The 22,300-nt window shown below is 38.2% G+C and overlaps 1 protein-coding gene across 8 annotated transcripts in view; it reads right to left on the bottom strand.

The window, feature by feature from the left end:
* Nucleotides 1-22,300, bottom strand: part of GRIA2 (glutamate ionotropic receptor AMPA type subunit 2) — a 124,146-nt gene that overhangs the window by 17,395 nt on the left and 84,451 nt on the right. For all 8 annotated transcript variants that reach the window (XR_009453015.1, XM_059697706.1, XM_059697707.1 and 5 more), the window contains exons 7-12: nucleotides 14,631-14,798; nucleotides 14,264-14,368; nucleotides 13,500-13,610; nucleotides 11,677-11,883; nucleotides 10,810-11,180; nucleotides 5,952-6,150 (exon numbers count right to left, since the gene is read on the bottom strand). Coding sequence is in view for 7 of the 8 variants with exons in the window: in XM_059697706.1 (XP_059553689.1) it covers nucleotides 5,952-6,150; nucleotides 10,810-11,180; nucleotides 11,677-11,883; nucleotides 13,500-13,610; nucleotides 14,264-14,368; nucleotides 14,631-14,798 (1,161 nt within the window). In the remaining variant the exon portion in view is untranslated. The remainder of the gene's footprint in view (nucleotides 1-5,951; nucleotides 6,151-10,809; nucleotides 11,181-11,676; nucleotides 11,884-13,499; nucleotides 13,611-14,263; nucleotides 14,369-14,630; nucleotides 14,799-22,300) is intronic.

Here is a 22,300-nt window from a genome sequence, read left to right as displayed (position 1 = left end):
ATTTGGTAATTTTGATTATATAATATGTATGTATGATCATGAATCATATATATAAGAACAATTTCAAACTATTCCTTTCATTTCAGAACATCTGCATTAATACTATTTATCTGTCATTTATACTATTCGTGAACTCTGAGAAAAAATCTCTGATGCTGGGTAACAACAGTATAGTTTCATGGATGATTATGAGACCGCACTTATCTTCAGAGAATGGAATAATTAACTTCATTTAATAAGAAGGGGGGTACCTTTATTAAATTCTGACAATGATTCAGAATTGCTTCCTTCCAAAGTCAGCACAGATAAGGGAGATCACTTATTCAGAGGTTCCACGCTGTCCCTCATCCTCCCAGAGAAGGGAACCAGAGCAAGTAAGTGACTGCAGTGTGGGGATTTAGGAGAGGCGTGGAGAAGCACTTTCTTCAGGAGGATAATAATTGGGCTTTCTAGAGTGACAGGCCAATGATGGGCTTATAAATAGAAGTAATTTCCTATCCTTGAAATCTATGTTTCTATAGGAACACAAAGCATACAGGTCCTCTGAAATTATTTTCTACTCAGACTCATCTAAGATCTGTCCTCTTTTATTGAGAGAAGGGATTATCAAAATGTGAAAGTCTAAAAATAGTGGTTTATAATTGAAGGCCTAATTCTTTCTTAATTATAGGTATGCTACAGTGGCACTCTATAATTAGGGACGATCAGCAGCTCCATAGTGAGTCAGGCTTTATCATTCACTCCGGACAAGGATGTATATGAGTTCCATAGCAGAAAACCCCGGAAGATAAAGATACAGGGTCTTTTTCCTCACACCTCTTGATGGTTACAAGATTGCCTTTCACTTACACTCTCTAACAGAACAAAGAGAATATCGTTCATGTTTTTCTGCTGATTACCACTGATGGGATATATACTTTTTAAGGTTAAAATTTTAAAACTTAAATTGGAATTCTAAAACTAATGCACACTCACTGAATCTACTAAATTAATATTAATATAACAGTTTGTTATATTATTTAACTGAAATCTGAAAATACTTTAGGCTTAAATTGAGTAATTGACATCACATATGGGCCAAAGAGATAGATCTCTATAAACAAGATGAAATATCCATCTTATAATTTGAAAGAAGTAAGGTGCTTTCACCTCCACCACCGCCCCCCCCCAAAAAAAATATATTCTTTGAGAAAACATCCGTTAACATCGAGACAAAACCCTAAAAGTTTAGAATTCTGTTTTAAAACTGGCCATTTAATCTCTAAATTGTCTTAAAATTATTTTTTTCATTACTTTGCTATTTCTTTAATTAGCCAATTACCCAACTTCTCAAATCAATTTCTCCAAAGGCTAAATCCAAAGCTCTTGCTGTGGTAAGTACAGAAATTGGCTTGATAAACTCTGTGATAGTATAAAATTGTAAATAAAATAAATAATAAAATCCTAGTCATAAACAGTATAAGAAGGGTAAAGCTATCAATCAAGCCAAAATAAGCCATATTAGGAACATAAGATAACTGTTAGAACTTTAAATATTAGCAGATGGTAAAAATGGTGAGAGTTTTTTCTTCTACATGTAATTAGCTGTCTTTGGTCTGAAAATAAGCATAACAGATGGCCAGAGGACAAATACAATAGGTATCTTGAGTCTGGCTTCAGCCCACTCCATCAATATCTCCTTCCCTGGCAGATTGGCCACCATGATAATCTGCCAGCTTTTACCCTGTCTTGAATCCATCTTACAGGAGCCTTAAACATGACTAGCACTAAAGGACAGTTAAGAGAGAGGACGACCCAAGATATGTGGTGAATGTTATTTTTAGGAATAGATGTAGGTAAATTTCCTTTGCAACACTTTCCACTAGAAGCTTAGAAATTTGGGCAGAGAGGAAGTTGAGAAAAGATAGCTGCCTTTAAAAGCACAGTTTCAGAGGCTGCTAGAATAGTTTAAATTATACATGTGGCTCTTATTATGTTCCTATTAAACAGTGCTGAGAGTGGTCAATTTGTTGGCCTGAGTGTATAAATCTGCACATTTATATTTCATGCACTTTTCTGTGTGTTATAGCTCACAATTTTTTTAAAAAATTAAAAAAGTATAATTTATTGTAAATCTTCAGTAATTGTGAATCTTATAGAGTACAGCATATATATGATCAGATGTATATTATGGAAAATTTCACCTGAGTCCTTTCATTCAGTCCAAAAGCCAAATATATACCTTAGGACTTCAGGGGAAAATATTAATAAAAAATATATTTTGCTTTTATAATGTCTATGAATTAATTAGCTTTATCTTAGTTTAAATAGCATCTATAAAGAGAAGTTATTTTTTCCAAAGAGACTCTGTTTTAAATTCTTCATATACTTATACAAGAAACTCTATGTGGAAAGGTATGAGCCATGATGGATATGATTGGAAAGCCACAGATTCATAGAAAATATTCTTGGAAGTCAAAAACAAAATTAATATTGTCCTTACTATTATCATCATGGTACCCAATTATCAAACATTAATAAAGTTAACAAAATTAATCAGAATTTAGCAGCAGTGTTTTATTTAATACAACTTCAAGAAACAAACCTTTTGTGTAGATCATTTTTCAAATCACAACTACGTTATATATTTTCAGTGGAGGTCTTAACATGGCAAGCTCCTATTCACTTTGGTGATGTGTGCTGTTATGTTAGCTTCCCTTTATTGGTACAAACAGAATAAATAGTGTGGTTTTAGGGTACTTTTGAGCCCATATCCTTCTTTCTCTAGGGAAAGCTGGCTGCAATGGTCTATGCACTGAGACCTCGCCACAGCTGATTTGACAGTTCCTTTTGAAGGTATGTTGGCAGGATCAGCAAAACCCTTCTTGAATTTCTACCATGATAATTCTCTAACATTATATAAGCAAACAAAACAGAGCATGGAGCAGCAGAATAAATTCAGGGAACTTCCTCTTCAAGGAAAAATATTATATGAAAAGAACCCTTTAGGAGTAAGAGGCCTCGGCACACTGAAGAGCTACCTGAATTTGGACAAATATTCAAATTTATCTGAAAAAAATATATATCTATCTATCTATATATAGACATATATATATATACATCATGGCTTTTATGGAATTAGTACACTGAAATACAAGAATAAAAGAGTAGCAGCACTCTTTTGCCCACAGTCATCTAGCCTTTTCATCTTGTTTACTAGGGAATTTGCGTATCTTGGCATCTTGGTAATTATGGCATGTTTCTATGATTGACTGAGTTAAAGTATACGGAAAAGCTCTGGGAACTTGAATATGCCATAGCTGAGAGTATTTGGTTCTATTGTTGTCCAAACAATCTAATGACAGTAACTCTCAAAATAGGTATACTCACCTAGAAGTGAATATCTGGAAACGTTTAAGGTCATTTTAATTATATAAACAGTACAACTTCTTCATTCATAGATCTCATGTATTTCAAGAAGGAAGAATACTAGTAAAATATGTAATATTTTTGCATCCTCTTGGGATGCAAATAATGAAAAATGCTTCAAAATACACTGCTAATTAAGAATCATGCAATATTCTAATTTAGTTCAATAGATTATTATGATCAAGTTAGAGCACTATGTTATAATAATAGTATTTAAACTCATTACATATATGGTTGGTAGTGAGAGTAAATTGTCATTAGTAGTAAACCTGTATTACAACATTCATATGTAGAACTGCATTAAAGTACCTGCTGATAGATTGACCACACTTCTGCATTTAAATTGCAGTGCCTAATGAAAGCATTAAGCTTCTAAGTCCAACAAATTCCAGGTTATTATCTGTTATCAGCTGTGACTGCCTCCAACCACTATTTCTCCTAACTTCAAGTTATTTGGAAAAAGAGACCAGATGCCAATGTAGGGTGAGACAGTCTTCAAATTATAATCTGCTGCAACTGAAAATGGAATTATTTAACCCTAATTCTCAAGTAAAATGGCCTAGCTCTCACTCAAATAAACCCAGATACATTCAAAGGTATTTGTGGATTACCAGAGATCATCATATGTCATATATATTGGCTTTAGACCTAAGATTACCAGCTGTATTTAAACATTTTAATAGATTGAGTTCATATATAGAGATAATCTACACTAATAAAACAGAAACATGGTAATTGGCGTACGACCGATACCCTTTTCATTGGCTAATCAGCGAGATATGCAAATTAACTGTCAGCCAAGATGGCGGCCGGCAGCCAGGCAGCTTGAAACTAACATGAGGCTTGCTTGCCTCAGTGACGGAGGAAACCAACGTTCCCGCCTGCCGCTGCCTCTGAGCGGGCAGTTTAAGAAACATTGTAACAAATACGCCCAACTTCAGCCAGCAGATTCGCAACATAGTAAGCAAAGGCCAGAAACCTACTTTCAGCCGGAGGCCTAAGAGCTGGAGCCAAGCCTCAAGCTAAAGCTGGCACAGAATTTAAAAAAAAAAAAAAAAAGGAAAAAAGGAGCGTTTGGGAGTTCAGTCACCCCCAGCCTGAAAACAGCCCTCAGCCCCTCACCCAGGCTGGCCAGGCACCCCAGTGGGGACCCCCACCCTGATCCAGGACACCCTTCAGGGCAAACCAGCCGGCCCCACCCGTGCACCAGGCCTCTACCCTATATAGTAAAAGGGTAATATGCCTCCCAGAACCGGGATCAGCGGAGCCGTGAGGCCTCCCGGCACTGGAATCAGCATGACAGGGGGCAGCACCCAAACACCCTGATCCGCCCTGCTCTGTATGTGACAGGGGGGAGCTCCTCAACCCCCTGATGGGCCCCGCTCTGTGCATGACAGGGTACGGAGCCCCAACCCCCCTGATGGGCCCTGCTCTGTGTGTGACAGGGGGCAGCGCCCCAACCCCCGGATTGGCCCTGCTCTGTGCGTGACAGGGGGTTGCTCCACAACCTCCCCATCGACCCTGCCTTGAGTGTGATAGGGGGCGGCGCCCCAACTCCCCAATCGGCCCTGCTCTGAGCCCGACCAGGGGCTGCACCTAGGGATTGGGCCTGCCCTCTGCCACCCGGGAGCAGGCCTAAGCCAGCAGGTCGTTATCTCCCGAGGGGTCCCAGACTGCGAGAGGGCACAGGCCGGGCTGAGGGACCCCCCCCTCCCCCCCCCGAGTGCACAAATTTTTGTGCACCGGGCCTCTAGTAGTATAATAAAATAAAATTATACCAACATCAGGTTATTGGGTTTGTCCTATAAACAGAGATCATAAGGCCACTGATTTTTTTAAAGGTAAAATACATTATAATTACACTGTGCATTTTAAAAAGCTGAAGGCCTTTGTTAGCCTTTTTCTGGAGAGTTTGACAGAAAATTCAGAATTTTCACATTTAAACAATCTATTTTCTGACATAAAATTAGCATAACTGATTTGAAAGTGAGTTTTCAACTGTAAACTATGTACAATAAATGACAGTCATACTTAAAATCAAACAAAAAAAACCACCATTTTGTTTTAAAAATAATACCAATCTATACTTAACTGTACTTTGCTTCAATTTTGTTCCAAAATTGCAATCAAACTTTATAAAACTAATATTTCATTGCAATATTGTGTTTTTATCCAAATAAGTGAGGAATCAGAAAACAGATAGAGGAAGAGCAAGTGTAGGAATAGGGTAAGGAGGGGAATAGGGACAAAGCCAAGAATGGAAATAGGATGGAAGGAGACTGGACTTGGGGTGGTAAACACACAATACAACATACAGATGATGCCTTGTAGAAGTGTACACCTGAAACCTAGATCATTTTATTAACCAATGTCACCCAATAAATTCGATAACAAAAAGAACGGAAATGGAGTTAGAGACAGAGGTGGAGTTTACTTGCACATAGCACCTTCGTATAGACCTTCAGAGGAGGCAAAGAGGGACAACGTGGAAATAGGTTAAACTTTAAGAACAAAAGCAGAAGGTACAAAGCAGAATCTCTTACCCTGAAAAACTCTTTAGTGGAGCCAGAGTCTAATGTTCCATAAGCAATTTCTGTTTGCTTAGAAAGATCCTCGGCACTTTCGATGGGAGACACCATCCTCTCTACAGTCAGGAAGGCAGCTAAGTTAGCCGTGTAGGAGGAGATTATGATCAGGGTAAAGAACCACCACACACCTCCAACAATGCGCCCAGAGAGGGATCTAATAACAAGTATGAAATGGATTTGTAAAGTGAAATGAATGACCTAAAAAAAACAAGTTAGCAGCATTATGCAAATATTAACTTACAGGGACATAATTTCTACTTTTCAGTATATCTGCACCTTAATGAAACTGGAAATCATTAAACATTCTGGACAAGGAATACAGATTAACCAGATTTGGTGAGGTACCCAGAAACAAAAACTTTCAGGTTCTTTCATAGTTATCACGCCCAAATTGTTTGTGGTATGACATCTCCTAACAAAGCAATTCAAGAACTGTGCACATGATCCATTCAATGCTCATTCTACTTTATCCACTCAGAGCATAAGCAAACATGAACAATACAATCTAAGATCACCAGCAATATTCAGAACAATGTTGATAAACAACCAAATGTTAAAAAAATAAGAGTATGCATCATAGATAGAGCTTTAAACACTGGGAAAACCCTCCCTTTGATTCAGCCAATGAAGCTCCAAACCCCTCAAAAAAAAAAAAAAAATCCAAAATTTCATTAGTTTTTTTGTTTGTGCCAAAATGTGGGTTTTAGATGCAGGATAGGATAGTAGATGAAAAAAGAAATGTTAACTACAAACAAAGGTATGAAACAAAATATAATTCTAAATGAATAAAAATTAGATGTTTCATGGCATGGACAGTTATCACCCTGTTCCTCTGTGGCTCCTGCTTAAGAAAAGAATGCTCAAGGACAACAAATTAGACACAAAATTTTGCCAAGAGATAAAATCCTAATGGCCATAAATTCTTACATAAAATACTTTTAAAAAGCATAATAGATTCTCAATAATTAACTTTAAGCCCTAGATAGATAAATACATATACATGTACATACAGAAGTAAATGTGTACTATGCTATTTTAAAAAAACTTAGTGGGATTCTACATATAAAGGCATTTAAATAATATTAACAAATATAACTTTCTTTGCTAACTGCTGTGTCTAAAATTTTGATTTGCTACAGTGAAGAGGAAATACTTCTAAAAATATAAATCACAAAAATTTGGCAATTTATGACATAAATCCAACTTTCTACAATTAACAGTAAGAAATATATTTTCTGATGATTCACAGATACTATATCAAATTAGTGGATAATATTTGTAGAATAAACTACTTAAGCAGTCAGGGAAAAGAGGGGGAGCTCATTTAAAACTAATATTTTTTTAAGATAAAACACATTTGTTGCTAAAATAAAAAAGGAGAGAGGGAGCAAGCAGTGAAAACAAAGAATGCAATTAAGAGCCTTTATCACAGTCTTTAAGAGATGCAAAGAATTAAATAGCCCTGACCAGTTTGGCTCAGTGGATAGAGCATTGGATTGTGGACTGAAGTGTCCTGTTTGATTCTGGTCAAGAACATGTACCTCGCTTGCAGGCACCTCCCCGGCCTGGGCCCTGGTCGGGCTCCTGCAGGAGGCAAACAATCGATGTGTTTCTCTCACATCGATATTTCTCTCTGTCTTTCCCTCTCTCCTTCATTCTCTCTAAAAATCAATGGAAAAATATCCTTGGGTGAGGATTTAAAAAATAAATAAATAAATATGACAGGATGAAAAGTTAAACACTACTCATTTATATTCTGAAAGGATGTTAAATATATTTTAAATTTGGGAAACCCTTATGTAGACATAACTACTCTCAAAATGTTCACTGTTTCTTCCACATAATGGGAGGTATAATTATATGGCCTGTACCCTGTATTTAAGAGGGCAGATTCTGTACCTTACTGCTCAAACCCCTTAAACAAAACCAATTACATAGTAATTGCTTTTAACACTATGCATTGCATGTTAATTTGTAATATATTTGAGAATCATATTTAAAAATCATTCTCTTCCAGTTGTAAAATAGACATAAGATAGAGACATAAGTTGTTCTATAATTAAGTGATTAAACCCTATTTAATGAGATTAAATATGCTAATTTATTTAAAGTGTACAAAATAAAGAACTTATTGGACTTATACATCATTCAAACAGAAATTCTTGAGCATTTTATTATTTACTTGTTAGTGTTTTCAAAGGATCAATTAATGTTTTTGAAAGAGTTCCTGAAAAATTTTATGCAGAGGGCAAATTCAATTTTATGTTTTATGGTAACAGACAAAAACAGTTTTTATAATTAAATACAAAAATTTAACCTCTCATCATCTTTACTAAAAGAACCAATAAATGCACATAATGTAACATTTCTTTTTTCTCTCTAATATTTTTAAATGGCAATACGTATGTTTATTTATTTGAACCTTTAGAGATAGGGTAGGGGAAGAGAAACAGGAAAATAAAAAGCCAATTTCTGAGCATTTTTCTCTCATGATTTCTGTGGTTCTAGTCTTCAGAAAATTATAGTTAACATATTCCAAACTTGATTTCAGGCAAGTGACCAATTCAATCCAATAAATCATTCCAGATTAAAATTTAAATGTTGCATTAATATTAATAATGTAGTTCTATATCAGATGTTACTTGGAAGGAAATGATAAATATCTTTTAAAATATTTAAAGAGCATCTCTAAAGTGATCTGTGCATTTCATGCATTATGATGATGATGATTTTAGATGTTAAGCTGCTCTATTCTTTTCTAAACTGGAGTAAGTAATGACCACTGCATTTTAAATAAAGATAATTTGGTTCATTAAAAGTCACGAAATTTGCCAATATTATGTAATATATTCAATTTTTAAAAGCACATTTAACATAAGATGATATATATATATGCTGAAAATCTTTAATAAGTGAATTTGCCCATATATTTTTGTAGCAAAAAGAAATCAATTAAAAACCAGGAAAAAATATACTATCTTACCAGAAAATAAAAATTATGACATATGAACTTGTAATAAAATCAACAGTGCACAAAAAAATGATGTTTTAGGTAGCAGGCTTGTTGAAAATTAGAAGCTATCCATATGTCGTGGTGGGCCCTGGAATAACATGGATTGTTAGATGTGCCCTGTGCTCCAGCTCCCAGGTGTAAATACGTTTTCTGCTCCTCGATGAGGACTGGACACCAAAACAACCTCCTTCAGAGCCATGATGGACATGGAGCAGGGTCCATCTATGGGAAGCCAGGTCAACATATCCTACTCCATAATAATCTCCCTACACTTCTCCGTCCTAACTCATAAGGCAGAGCATAGTTTATATCACTCTAAGATCATTGCCTTATGTCTCAGGAATAGGGTAATATTATGCTTCAGTAGCCTTCTTACCAAAAATGAATCATTTTGTTATTCTTGGACTAGAGTGTTCTCTGAGATCTAAATTTGGTATTTTTTCTAATTCATTATTAGAAACTTCTCTTTATGTCTTCATCTTACATCAGATATAGAATTAAAACTAAATATAGAGTTATAACTATGAGTCCTATATATCTTGTCAGAGAGCATCAGAAATGGCATATATATGTGTGTGTGTGTATATATATATATATATATATATATATATATATATATATATATATATGCCGTTAAAAATACCATTGGCATGTTACTAATTTAATGTACTTCTACAGACTAGCCATAGGAAATATGATTAGATTAAGATTGTTTAGAACAATATATTTCATAAAAATTTGACCTATCAGAAAAGTGATTGATTATTTCTGGGTACATTATATTTTCTTTATCTCACTAGGTGGAGTATAAAAAAAAATTGCAAAACATACAAATTTTTTAGCTTCTCATATATTTTTTAAGTTAATCACTTATTTCCCCCCAAAGTGCCAAAAAATTAACATAATGAAATAGTATTAGAAAAGTCACCCTCTTCTCTAGTTATTAAAATATCCCATAGAACCAAAGGAGGGTAATCAAACCCAATTTAAAATATACCAACAGAAATCATTTAGGCTTTAAATATGAAAGCAAGCACACTAGAAATGGTATGGTTTGTTCTTCAGAGGAGCAAAATATGTCTGTCACTCTTATTCCATGTATATAACATGAACAAAAGCAATATATGTTTTGTGATATACCCATCATATTTAGGCATTCTAGAGTAGGAATTAACATATCATAATGTGAAGAGAGGTGTATACACGAATTTCTTCCATGATGTATATATTGCCATTCAATTATTACCCAACCATGTGTTCCTAAATATTTTTAAAATGTTATTATAATGTCCTTTAAATTCAGCAACCTAACCTTAAAAGAAGCAAATTTTATCATCTTTTCCACACTCTTTCGATGAGCTTATGATGGGAAAATAAAAGAGATGGGATGTGTGCCAGTGAAGTTTTGTAAAGAAGCTCTTGCTTTTGTAGTTTATATGTAATATTGCCCATCTTCCCATATACAGGTCTGTGGATCAACACACAGATGACTGTAAAATGAGAATATGCAGCAAAAACACGGTACCCCTCCAAGAAGGCATGGAATGATAGGAACCTTATGCATTTTACAGCCTCTCCATGGTGTGTATAATTTCACCAGGGAAATATAAGGTCAACATTCAAAGAACATTGCTCAAATATTTCACAGGCTTATGCCGATTTTAAATATCTGCCCTTGAGTCTTAAACTGCTTGGACAGGTAGTCGGCAGCTGTTAATTTCTTTTGAGTGAATTTATAAACACCATGAATGCCTGCATGAGACCTAAAATGCACAAAGTTGAAGCAGGTGAGTAACCAACCTTGGCGAAATATCGCATCCTTGCTGCATAAAGGCACCCAAGGAAAACCAGAGACTATTAAAAATCCCAAATTCATTAGTTGATTCACTACTTTGTGTTTCTCTTCCATCTTCAAACTCCTCAGTGTGCCACTCGTAGGGGCTAAATCTGCTGACCAGGAATAAAACTACACTGACCCCAATGTAGGCAAAAACAATGCACATCCAGATTTCATAGGCTAAAGGATCAAGAAATGAAAACACTCCTGGTTTGGACTTCTGAGGCTTCTTGATCATGATAGAGATCCCGAGGCTCATAAAGGGCTTTGAGAAGTCAATCACCTCTTCTCTCACAAGGGTAATGGTTAATGGAGCAATTGCAATATCAGCTTTCTGTAAGGGAAACAAAGGAAAGGAATAGTACCTAGAGTCATGGTCGGAAAGGAATCATGGTTATATTATTGGATCAAAAGGGAAGGAAAGGAAATCAAGGACTTGGCCATAATTATTTCCCTGGTAGATTCCCAGTAACGAATAAACAAAAAAAAAAAACAATTGGTTCCACAGATAACCCTCCTTTTGATAAATACATAGTACACCCATCTGGCTTGATTATGCTAATTCCATCTTTACACTGCATCTGTGCCTTTGCCACCATTGCACAGCATATGGCCCAGATGCTTCAAGACAGATGCCTGCCTCACTTAATCTGCACGTTTTCTTCATACTTCATCTTTAATAAACAAATGTTCACAAGGACATAAGATAGCATTCTTAGAGTAAAGTGGGAAACCAACAACCTCAGACAAAGGTAACTTTGCAGGGAGGGAGGCATTCTGTCAACAACAGTTCAAATGGAATCACTTTTTATGAGAAGAGCTATACTTACCCCATAGACAAGTTCTCCAACCATCCCATTCCAAATTTTCGTGTCTGCATCCCTGGCCCCATACTTGCCGTCCCCAACAATTGTCAGCTTGTACTTGAACCCACAATGTTTGGCAATTTCTGCAGCCAAGTCAACACAGTAGCCCTCATAGCGCTCATTGCCATCAAGCATTTCATGATTTTTCTTCATCATAACATATGGAGATTCCTATATGGAAAGACAGTGCTTTAGTTGATTAAAATAGCTTTGTTATTTACTCTCTGAAACAAATTTTCTAGTTTAATAATTACCCCTTAGCCAGAGACATTGCAGAATCCTATATAATAAAGAGCTAATATGCTAATTAGACTGGACTGTGGAACAACCTTTCAGAACGACCAGTGGGCAAGGTGGGGCAGGGCCACAAGGCAGCCGGGGCCACGAGGGCCAAGCCCCTTGCATGAATTTCGTGCATTGGGCCTCTAGTATAAAAGAAAAGATTAAGCATAATCCTTCTGAAAAAAGTCCTCAAATATCTATCATTACATTTCAATAGCATGGCTTGTATCTAGCCCTACCAAAGTAAACAAGAGACTCAAAAGCACAAACTGTTGGCATGCCCCCTTGTCTTGTCTGTAATTCCTAGGGTTTAGAAAGGAAGAATTCTGCTCAACAGCTGTTTAATTCAATTCTGGATCCACCACACTCTTATTCTATGTTAAGGCTGTGCCAACCCAAGAACCACCATTCACCCAAAACCCTATTTCACCGCTACCTCAAGCATAGCGTTCAAGCATGGCCAGTGACTTATAGGCTGCAAAGACCATCGCCATGGTGAAGTTCTGATTCTACCCTCTCACGTTTTAGGTCTTGCTTCACCTATGAGATAAAATACCCTGGAATGATACTACAAGGGTAGCGAGTAGCTTCTCCTTGCAAACATAGGAAATAGGAAGCATGAAAAAAATGATTCAACACAGCCCCAAATGTTCCACTGAAAAGTGGCACCAGGGTACATGGGGTCTCCGTGAGGTGGTGCCTCTCAATGGCATGAGTAAGGCAAAAATCTGCAAATGTGTAGCTTAGGCTTATTAAGATATTTCTACATGCCAGCCAAGGTTTTTATCCAAATCCTTGTTAGCCTTTCTATGTTTTCTCCTCAACATTGTTAGACTCATGATTCCCACAAAATCCCACATCACGGCTTAGCAAAATAAAATAAAATAGTTTGATCACAAAATTATGTACGATTAGTGAACCCCATTTCCTCTATTTCATTTCACCAACAGCTGCCATGGTGATCTAATCTCCTTTCCATCTACCCCAAACCTCGATGTTCAAGATCCAGTCAATTTTATCTCAGGCATTCGATGCACATTTGTTTAGCACAGGCTATTGCCAACTACCGTGTTGAGACTTGGAGTTAAAAAGAAGGGAGATCAATCTTGCCTTTAAGGACTTCATCTTTTATTATGAAGAAAGAGAGGTTGGCAACATTATTAAAACTTGTAAGAAATGTAAAGATAAAATATACCCACAATGGTATGGAAATGGAAAAGTAAAGCGCCTGAGCAAATACAAGGCATGCTCTTTAAGATTTTACCCGGTTGTAAAATCTGGGGTATGCACCAAGTTATGAGTTATCTGTAAAGCTAAGAGGTAGCTTCATGCTCTAGTTAGTGCTTGTGTAGTCCTTCTGCAAGAGTAAATATTCAATGAATGATTGAAACATTGCAAAAGCAACACTATGATAGTAATTGCCCTAAAATATAATCAGCAATTCTATGTGGCACTACTTTTCATAAGAAAAATAAAGTATAACATAGGATTATGTAGCTAATTACCAAAATTGTAGTGACAACAACAGTCTTATTCTCAAGCCCAGAGGTGTCGTTTCCAGAAGGAAGCTCAGTAAGGGTAACAACCATTTTGTCCACTTCACTCCAGTATCCAATCTGAAAACGATTACAGAAGGTAGGCAAATGGATAAATGACTTTTTTTTTATTAGCAAAGCATTTAATTATTTTCTAATCCATGCCTGAATCTGAAGTTATCCTATATTAACTAGGCTTCTTCTAAACACTGATGTGTCCTTGATATATGTGAATCTAATAGGAACAGAAAGGGTCTATAGAACAAACTATTCTTAAAAGCAATTTGTCTTTTTATGTTCATTTGTCTTATTCGCCAAGGATCATTTGTTTGGGAGTGATCATATAGAAATATAAGTAAAATCCAAAGAGTGGCATTTTGGTCATAAAAGTAAAATAATATATATTGAACAGTAGTGGTTATGTTTTGTCTTCTGACCCGTGAACTTTCAGCAATAGTTCTTTTTCTTCTCAGCAAATTCTTTTTTCCACCATGGTCTAAAAGAAAAGTATAACAGTTCTATTTAAAGATTACTTTTCAGTATTACTTACCAGAAGTGAATAGATTTGAAACAGAAAAAAACAACAACACACATTTAAAAATATGTCTGGTTCCGGAAGTTGTGAAGCACTATGTGAATACACATCTTCAGGACTCTTTGGATGATGAAGGGATGGGTTAGCTAACTCACCTTCTCACACAGAGAGAACTGCCTTTAAATCACTAATGATTTACCTTCCGGGGCCCATTTGTTTTGAGCTCCATGATGTTAATTGTATAGTTTATTCTTTTCCCATTCTGGTCAAACTTTATATTTCCTGAGAGACCTTCAACCTGAACCTAATAAGGAAATGGGAAGGGAGCACAGTTACAAATTTACTTCAACGAAAGACACAAACTTTGCAGATTACTCTCACTGGGCTCAAGTCCAGAAAACTACATTTATACAGTTTCTTTTCAACCTCCCACCTGCCTATGTGTAGTTAGGAAAGAATACTCTCTCTATATTAAACATAAGGAATAAAAGAAGGATGATGATTCAGCAGAGAAAAAAATGAGAGCCATTGTTAAATCACATGAACAACTGTGTTGAGTGACTGACCTGTTTGAGGGCCCTTTCTATTTCTACACCTTGTCCCCAGGGGACTGCGGGGTTGGCCAGACAGTCTCCCGCGTTCCCCCTTCGGGAGATTTCAATTCTCTGCTTCCGTAGGTTGCGGAAAGCTTCAGTCATCACTTGAACAGCATCATAGGTCAGGGCAGAAGTATACTGAAAAATATTACACACATTTCATGAGAATGGGAGAAAATTCAAACTCACACTGCAGTTGCCCACCATACGATACCATTATCAAGTCCAAGAATTCAGACACTGTCTGTGCATCTAAACTTAAGAATCTGAGAGAAGCGGTACAGGATATTGGGACTGTGGGAAGTATCTTGACGTGCAACATTTTCTGTTAATATATCAGTTATTTCAGGTGACACCTTTTATAATAATTATGCCAATGTTTTTGTCTTTTTCTAATTATTTTCTTTTTTAATATATTTTATTGATGTTTTACAGAGAGGAAGGGAGAGGGGTAGAGAGTTAGAAACATCGATGAGAAACATTGATCAGCTGCCTCCTGCACACTCCCTACTGGGTATGTGCCCGCAACTAAGGTACATGCCCTTGACCGGAATTGAACCTGGGACCCTTGAGTCCGCAGACTGACGCTCTATCCACTGAGCCAAAAACGGTTAAGGCTCTCATCAGTTTCTTATTAGAGCACCACTATGGTGATACAGAAAATTATCAAATCAATCAGTAACTGTTTCTCCACTGTCTACTGAAACATTCATGTGGCAATAAGGAAAACATACTGATCAGTTTCATGATTCTTCATCTCTAAACAACCTTACTGATGCTCATGTAGACCTGCAATGGACTTTAGAGTATTTGTTTCTAATGTCCCCTAAATGTTTATGGTAATCAAGTTGAACTACCACCAAACATCATAATCTCTATGCCCCCTTCATGCTTCAACAGTCTATGATAACATTGGTTCCAAACCATGGTATTCAGATCCCATTGGCACAGCAAGGTTATTGCAGGTGCTAAGAACCAAGCAAGAACAAAACAAAACTACCCGTGTATTAAGCATTGCCTGTATTATTATGTGAACACTAGAGGCCCGATGCACAAAATTCGTGCCAGCGGCTCAGCCCTTGCAACAGCCCAGCTTCATTCAGAAGGTTGTTTAGAACGTCATTCTGCTGTTCAGCCATCAGGTCTACTTAGCATATTAAGATATATGTATATATATATATATATACACACACACACACATATACACACACACACACACACACACACACACACACACACACATATATATAGCCATCCATCAAATATATGCTGCTGCTGCCAGTAATAATAAATCACATCCTATATAATAGAAGTCTAATATGCTAAGTGTCCAGTTGACTGGGCAGCCATTCAACCAATCAAAGCGTAATATGCTAATGCTATTATAAGGCTGCTCAACCGCTCTCTGTGACATGCACTGACCACCAGGGGGCAGACGCTCCGACCAGTAGGTTAGCTTGCTGCTGGGGTCTGGTAGATGGGGACTGAACTAGATGGGCAGGACATGCCCTGGAGCCCTCCTGCGGTCCCTCCATGGCTGGCCAACCTCCTGCGTCCCTTCCTGGCCCTGATCATGCACCGGTGGGGTCACTTGGTCTGGCCTGTGCCCTCTTGCAATCTGGGACCACTCGGGGGATGTTGGAGAGCTGATTTCAGCCCAATCCCACAGGCCAGGCTGGGGGACCCCACTGGTGCATGAATTCGTGCACCAGGTTTCTTGTTTTAACATAAAAGCTTTAAAGAATGCTGAGGAAATGTCTGTTATTGAGTAGTTCCAATTTGTAGGTAACAAAAGTACAGTGTAGCTGGGGGGGGGGAAGTACATTATCATATTGACTTTGTGACACTCTAAAATTCTTAACCATGAGTCCAAAATGAGCACTTAATGTTTCTAAACAATCCTCTTTTCTTTAATGACTTAGTTCTTCCATTCTCAAAAATGTTTATAGTATTATATAACTTCTTTTATCTTCACAAATACCCACACCTTCGTATACTTCTTTTGCTCTGAATTCCTGCTGATTATCTTGTCCAACATGATAAATAGAAACCATCAGACAAAACCCCCTTATATGTCAATCCAACACAACCCACATTATCTGCTTCCCTTGTGAGTTGACATGTGAGGTGACCATACTCCTACACAGGACAGTTACTCCAACAGTGCATTCACTCCCTCCCTCTGAGTGTAAATACTTAAGGACATCTCCCCCCATCCCTGTCACTACTGTGTCAATATCCTGCATTAGCCTTTTTTCTCTCTTTGGGTCATCTCTATTAGCAAATAAACTGCTCTGCTAGGCTCAGGCATTGAAAGAGCCATGAAGTTAAATTGCCTCCATATGCTCAAACATTACTTCCTTAGTGATGTTCTTCTTGCCCAACCCACTCCCACTCTCCTTCACATGATCCTGTTTATTCTCTTCATAGCTTTTACCACTGAGTATCTTGTTCATGCATTCTTCATTTGTCTCCTTCATCTCTCTTCCCTACTAGCATATTTACTCTAGGGAAGCAGAAAACTTGTCTGATTTGTCTATCACCACTGAATTCTCAGAGTCCAGGGCAGAGCTGGGCACACTGAAGAGAGGAAGGAAGGAAGAATTTAAAGGAAGATCAGAGATCTTCATATGGTTCCCATCTTTACAAGACTCACATTCTATCCTCATCCAGTGAAAAGATATATAGACAGATAACTACAGTAAACCTATTACAGTATTACTAGAGGCCCAGTGCATGAAATTCGTGCACAGGTAAGGCCCCTTGACCTGTCTGGCAATCAGGGCCAATCAGGGTCTTCTGACTGCCAGGTGGGGCCTTGCTTCATTCCTCACTGCTCCCTGGTGATCAGCACATGTCATAGCGAGCGATTGAACTCCTGGTCTCCCGATTGAACTCCCGTGGGGACAATTTGCACATTAGGCTTTTATATATATACTAGGAGCCTGGTGCACGAAATTCATGCACAGGGGGTGGGTTCCTCAGCCCAATCTACATCTTCTCCAATCTGGGAGCACTCAGGGGAGCCATCTCCAATCTGGGAGTTTCTGTCTGTCTTTGCAATCATATGAGTGAATTGTCTGAGATCCCCAACCCAGTTTGGTTTGGTGCTCACAAAATAATAGAGGTCTTTTTTTTTTTTTCTTTGCTCCATTGGTGGAGATTTCCTGGAAATTGCAGGATATCTTTCTTTTAATTTTTCCTTGACACTCTGACTTTACTTATGTCTCTCGCCTTTGCTTTCCTTCCATCCCCCACCCACAACAGTAACTTGCTCAAGGCTCACTTTGCTCTAGTGTCTAGGACAGTGATGGCGAACCTATGACACGCGTGTCAGAGGTGACACACGAACTCATTTTTTTGGTTGATTTTTCTTTGTTAAATGGCATTTAAATATATAAAATAAATATCAAAAATATAAGTCTTTGTTTTACTATGGTTGTAAATATCAAAAAATTTCTATATGTGACATGGCACCAGAGTTAAGTTAGGGTTTTTCAAAATGCTGACATGCCAAGCTCAAAAGGTTCACCATCACTGGTCTAGGAGATCCTGCAATGCTTTTGCCACCAAAACTATGATTCCCAGAATTCCTGGTGCTCCCTGCGCTCTGAGCTTCCACTTCCAGTCCAGGGGCTGCCACCAGAACTATGATTCCCAGAATTCCTGGTGCTCCCTGTGATCTTGGTTTCTGCTTCCAGTCCAGGGGCTGCAGAAACCAATAGGACTGGGAACTCCAGCTGCCCCCGGGCCGGGCTGACAGGACCGGACACTCCAGTGGCATCCCCGGGACCCTGGTTGCTCAGCGCTGGCGCATGTGCACATTGCCCACAGGCTTGGAATGGGCAGGGTCCTGGGGACGCCCACCGTGTCACCCTGACTACGTGGCAGGCGGGCATCCCACCCTGCCCCCAGCTGCTCGGCGCCTGCGCACGTGCACGCTGCCCACAGGCCTGCCATCTTTGTCAGGTTATTTTGCATACTCCTGATTGGCTGTGGATGTTGTGGAGGGATGGTCAGTTTACATATTTGTTCATTATTAGTATAGATAGATGAATGGGTCTGATGGTGGACAGCTTTCTGCCTTGTTTTTTAAATATGAGAGATGTTACACTAAGGTAAATGAGAAAATAATTTATGTTGTATAAATTATCCCATCCATGCATCCAGAATTTTTAATTTTTTTTTCATTTACAATTTATATTCAATATTATTTTGTATTAGGTATACAGCATAGTGGTTAGATAGCCATATACTTTACAAAATGTTTCCCTCAGTATTTCCAGTACCCAATTGGCACCATACATACTTATTACATTATTATTCACTATATTCCCTATGCTGTACTTTACATCCCCTTGACTATTTTGTAACTACCAACCTGTACTTCTTAAAAGCTTCACCTTTTTCACCCATCCCCCACAACGCCTCCCCTCTAGCAACCTTCAGTGTGTTCTCTGTGTCAGAATCTATTTCAATTTTGTTTATTTTGTTCTTTAGATTCCAAGTATATGTGAATTCATAGGGTATTTGTCTACATCCAAACATTTTTAAGCCTCTATTTTTAATGGTACAGTTGTAGTGTGAAATCATTTATTTAATCTGTATGAATTAGTTTAGTTGAATTGCTTTCATTCTATCATGAGAGTGAATCAAACTTAATGGGAAAGTTGGGAGGAAGAAAAAGAAAAAATTATTTGCAGGTCATGTGTACTGTGACTGAAAACTCTTAATTGTAATGATATTCATATTTACCCCTAAATTTTCCTACTTGAATTTCTCCTCCTGTGCTAGTTAAGCAGTGTCATTGCATGCCTATATGTGAGTCCTCCTTGACGTATGTAGATTATCTCCTGGATAGTGGTACTGGAGTTTCCTACAAATACCTGAACTAGACAAATCTAAACAAAACCCATTACCATTTTTTCCAAAATCTGTAACCCTTCCCTTCCAAGTGTGTATACAAGAAATTAGCAAAATATAGTATGTTACAGATCCATGTAGGCAATTTATATTCCCAGATTTAAAACGTAATTATTGGGAAACTATCTTAAGAAAATATTATCAAATACAAATATTTTTTATACAAAGAAATGAATTTCAGTATTATTTGTACTAAATTTCTGACAGTAAAGAGATGTTTAAAAACTATGCTTTCTATCTTGAGGAAGTATTATGCAGCCATTAGAAGTGATATTAATGCCCTAGCTGGTTTTGCTCAGTGGATAGTGCGTCGGCCTGTGGACTGAAGGGTCCTGAGTTCAATAAGGGCACATGCCCAAGTTGTGGGCTCAATGCCCAGTGGGGGGCATACAGGAGGCAGCCTATCAATGATTCTCTCTCATCACTGATGTTTCTATCTCTCACTTCCTCTCTGAAATCAATAAATATATATATTTTTAAAAAGTGATAATAAAGATTTTGTAACTATGTGAATAATACTAATTATAAAATAAGTGAAAAGATTACAACTAATTAAAAATGTTTTTCTACAATAATGAGAGTAGTTTTTTAAAAAAGTTCATATACCTTTGACAAAAAAGGGAAAGAAAAATAAAATTGTTTTTAATAATAAGGAGGAAATATACATGATTATATTTATTTTCCAAGTATTCTACAGTATCCATGTACCATTTAGAAAAACAACAACAACATCTGTGTTATATTAAAACTAGAGGCCCAGTGCACAAAAATTTGTGCACTCGGGGGGGAAGGGGGGGTCCCTCAGCCCGGCCTGTGCCCTCTCTCAGTCTGGGACCCCTCAGGAGATAACGACCTGCTGGCTTAGGCCTGCTCTCGGGTGGCAGAGGGCAGGCCCAATCCCTAGGTGCAGCCCCTGGTCCGGCAAAGAGCAGGGCTGTTTGGGAAGTTGGGGCGCCGCCCCTCTCATGCACAGAGCAGGGCGGATCAGGAGGTTGGGATGCCACCCTCAGTCATGCTCAGGGTAGGGCTGATTGGGGGGTTGGGGCACTGCCCCCTGTCACACTCAAGGCAGGGTCGATGGGCAGGTTGCGGCACCACCCCCTGCCACGCACAGAGCAGGGCCAACCAGGGGGTTTGGGTGCTGCCCCCTGTCACACTGATCCCAGTGCTGGGAGGCATATTACCCTTTTACTATATAGGATAGAGCCCTGGTGCACGGGTGGGGGCCGGCTGGTTTGCCCTGAAGGGTGTCCTGGATCAGGGTGGGGGTCCCCACTGGGGTGCCTGGCCAGCCTGGATGAGGGGATGATAGCTGTTTGCAGCTGATCACACACACTTCAGGGTGGTGGTCTCCACTGGGGTGCCTGGCCAGTCTGGGTGAGGGGCTGAGGGCTGTTTTCAGGCTGGCGGGTGACTGAGGCTCCCAACCACTTCTTTTTTTATTTTATTTTTTATTTTTTATTCTGGGCCAGCTTTAGCTCTGAGGCTCCAGCTCTTAGGCCTCCACTGCTGAAAGCAGGTTTCTGGCCTTTGTTTATCTTCTGTATTTGAAACAATGTTGCGATCCTGCTGGCTTAAGCCCGGGACTAAAGCAGGTTTCTGGGGTTTTGTTTAGCTTCTATATTTGTAACATAGTTGCTTAGAGTTGCAGCTCAGAGGCCGACAGCGGCAGGCGGGGAACGTTGGAGTCCTCTGTCACTGAAGCAAGCAAGCCTCGTGTTCGCTTCCAGCTGCCTGGCTGCCGGCCGCCAACTTGGCTGGCAGTTAATTTGCATATCGCCCTGATTAGCCAATGGGAAGGGTAGCAGTTGTACGCTAATTACCATGTTTCTCTTTTATTAGATAGGATCACTGTTTTAAATCATATCTACTTAGAAAAGACTTCTTGGAAAAATAAGAGCTATAAATCAGGATTTATCTGCCTCACTTCCATGTTTGTTTCTATTCCCTTGAAGAAAAAAAAAAAAACATATTCTTCTCCTTTCTTATACAGCAACCGGTTCCTTGCCAATGTGATTCTCACAATAAAGGCTAGGTCACTGGGCAAGAAATAGTACTTAAATTGAATAAATTGAATATTTAAAAAAGGATTGCTCTTTGCATTTGAAAATTATGATAATAGCTAAAAGCCAAAATCTTCACTGAGTGAGCTTACTCACATTTCTAGGAGAAAAATATAAAGCTATCTGCTAAATGTTTGAGAGGCCTATAAAAGTTGGTAAACTACATTAAAAAATAAGATTACTTTGAATGAACTAAAACCATTTACAGTAGTTCCATGTGGCATGTTATAATTATGATTCAGGGCCTTGCAACCTTTTCTCAAACATTCAAATCTAATCAAGTCTTCAGCCTATTATCATTTTAAATTAAAAGTCACAATCATAGAAACTCAATTCTGGACCGAGAGAAAATCAACAGCCTCTGTATCCAGAGTTCCATCCTGTTTATGTTCTGCATATGTGGCTCATTTCTTTTTCTAAACAAATATGTTCACATTTTGATTGGATAGTTAAATATTGCAGTTTTATGCTACCATTCACTAAACTAGATGTAAATTAATGGAAGGGAACATGATGGCAGTGCAACTACGTTTCTATTTCTTGGAAAACAAATGCATCATCTCTGCCCTGATGTTTATGTTCTGTGAAATCCCGCAGCTGGGCTGTAAACTTATTTTCCGTGGGGGGCCGTTCTGGTGCGCAGTGTTATATCAC

The sequence above is a fragment of the Myotis daubentonii genome, chromosome 5 (assembly GCF_963259705.1).
Source record: "Myotis daubentonii chromosome 5, mMyoDau2.1, whole genome shotgun sequence".
Taxonomy (NCBI): Eukaryota; Metazoa; Chordata; class Mammalia; order Chiroptera; family Vespertilionidae; genus Myotis; species Myotis daubentonii.
This window is presented reverse-complemented; position numbering and strand designations above follow the sequence as displayed.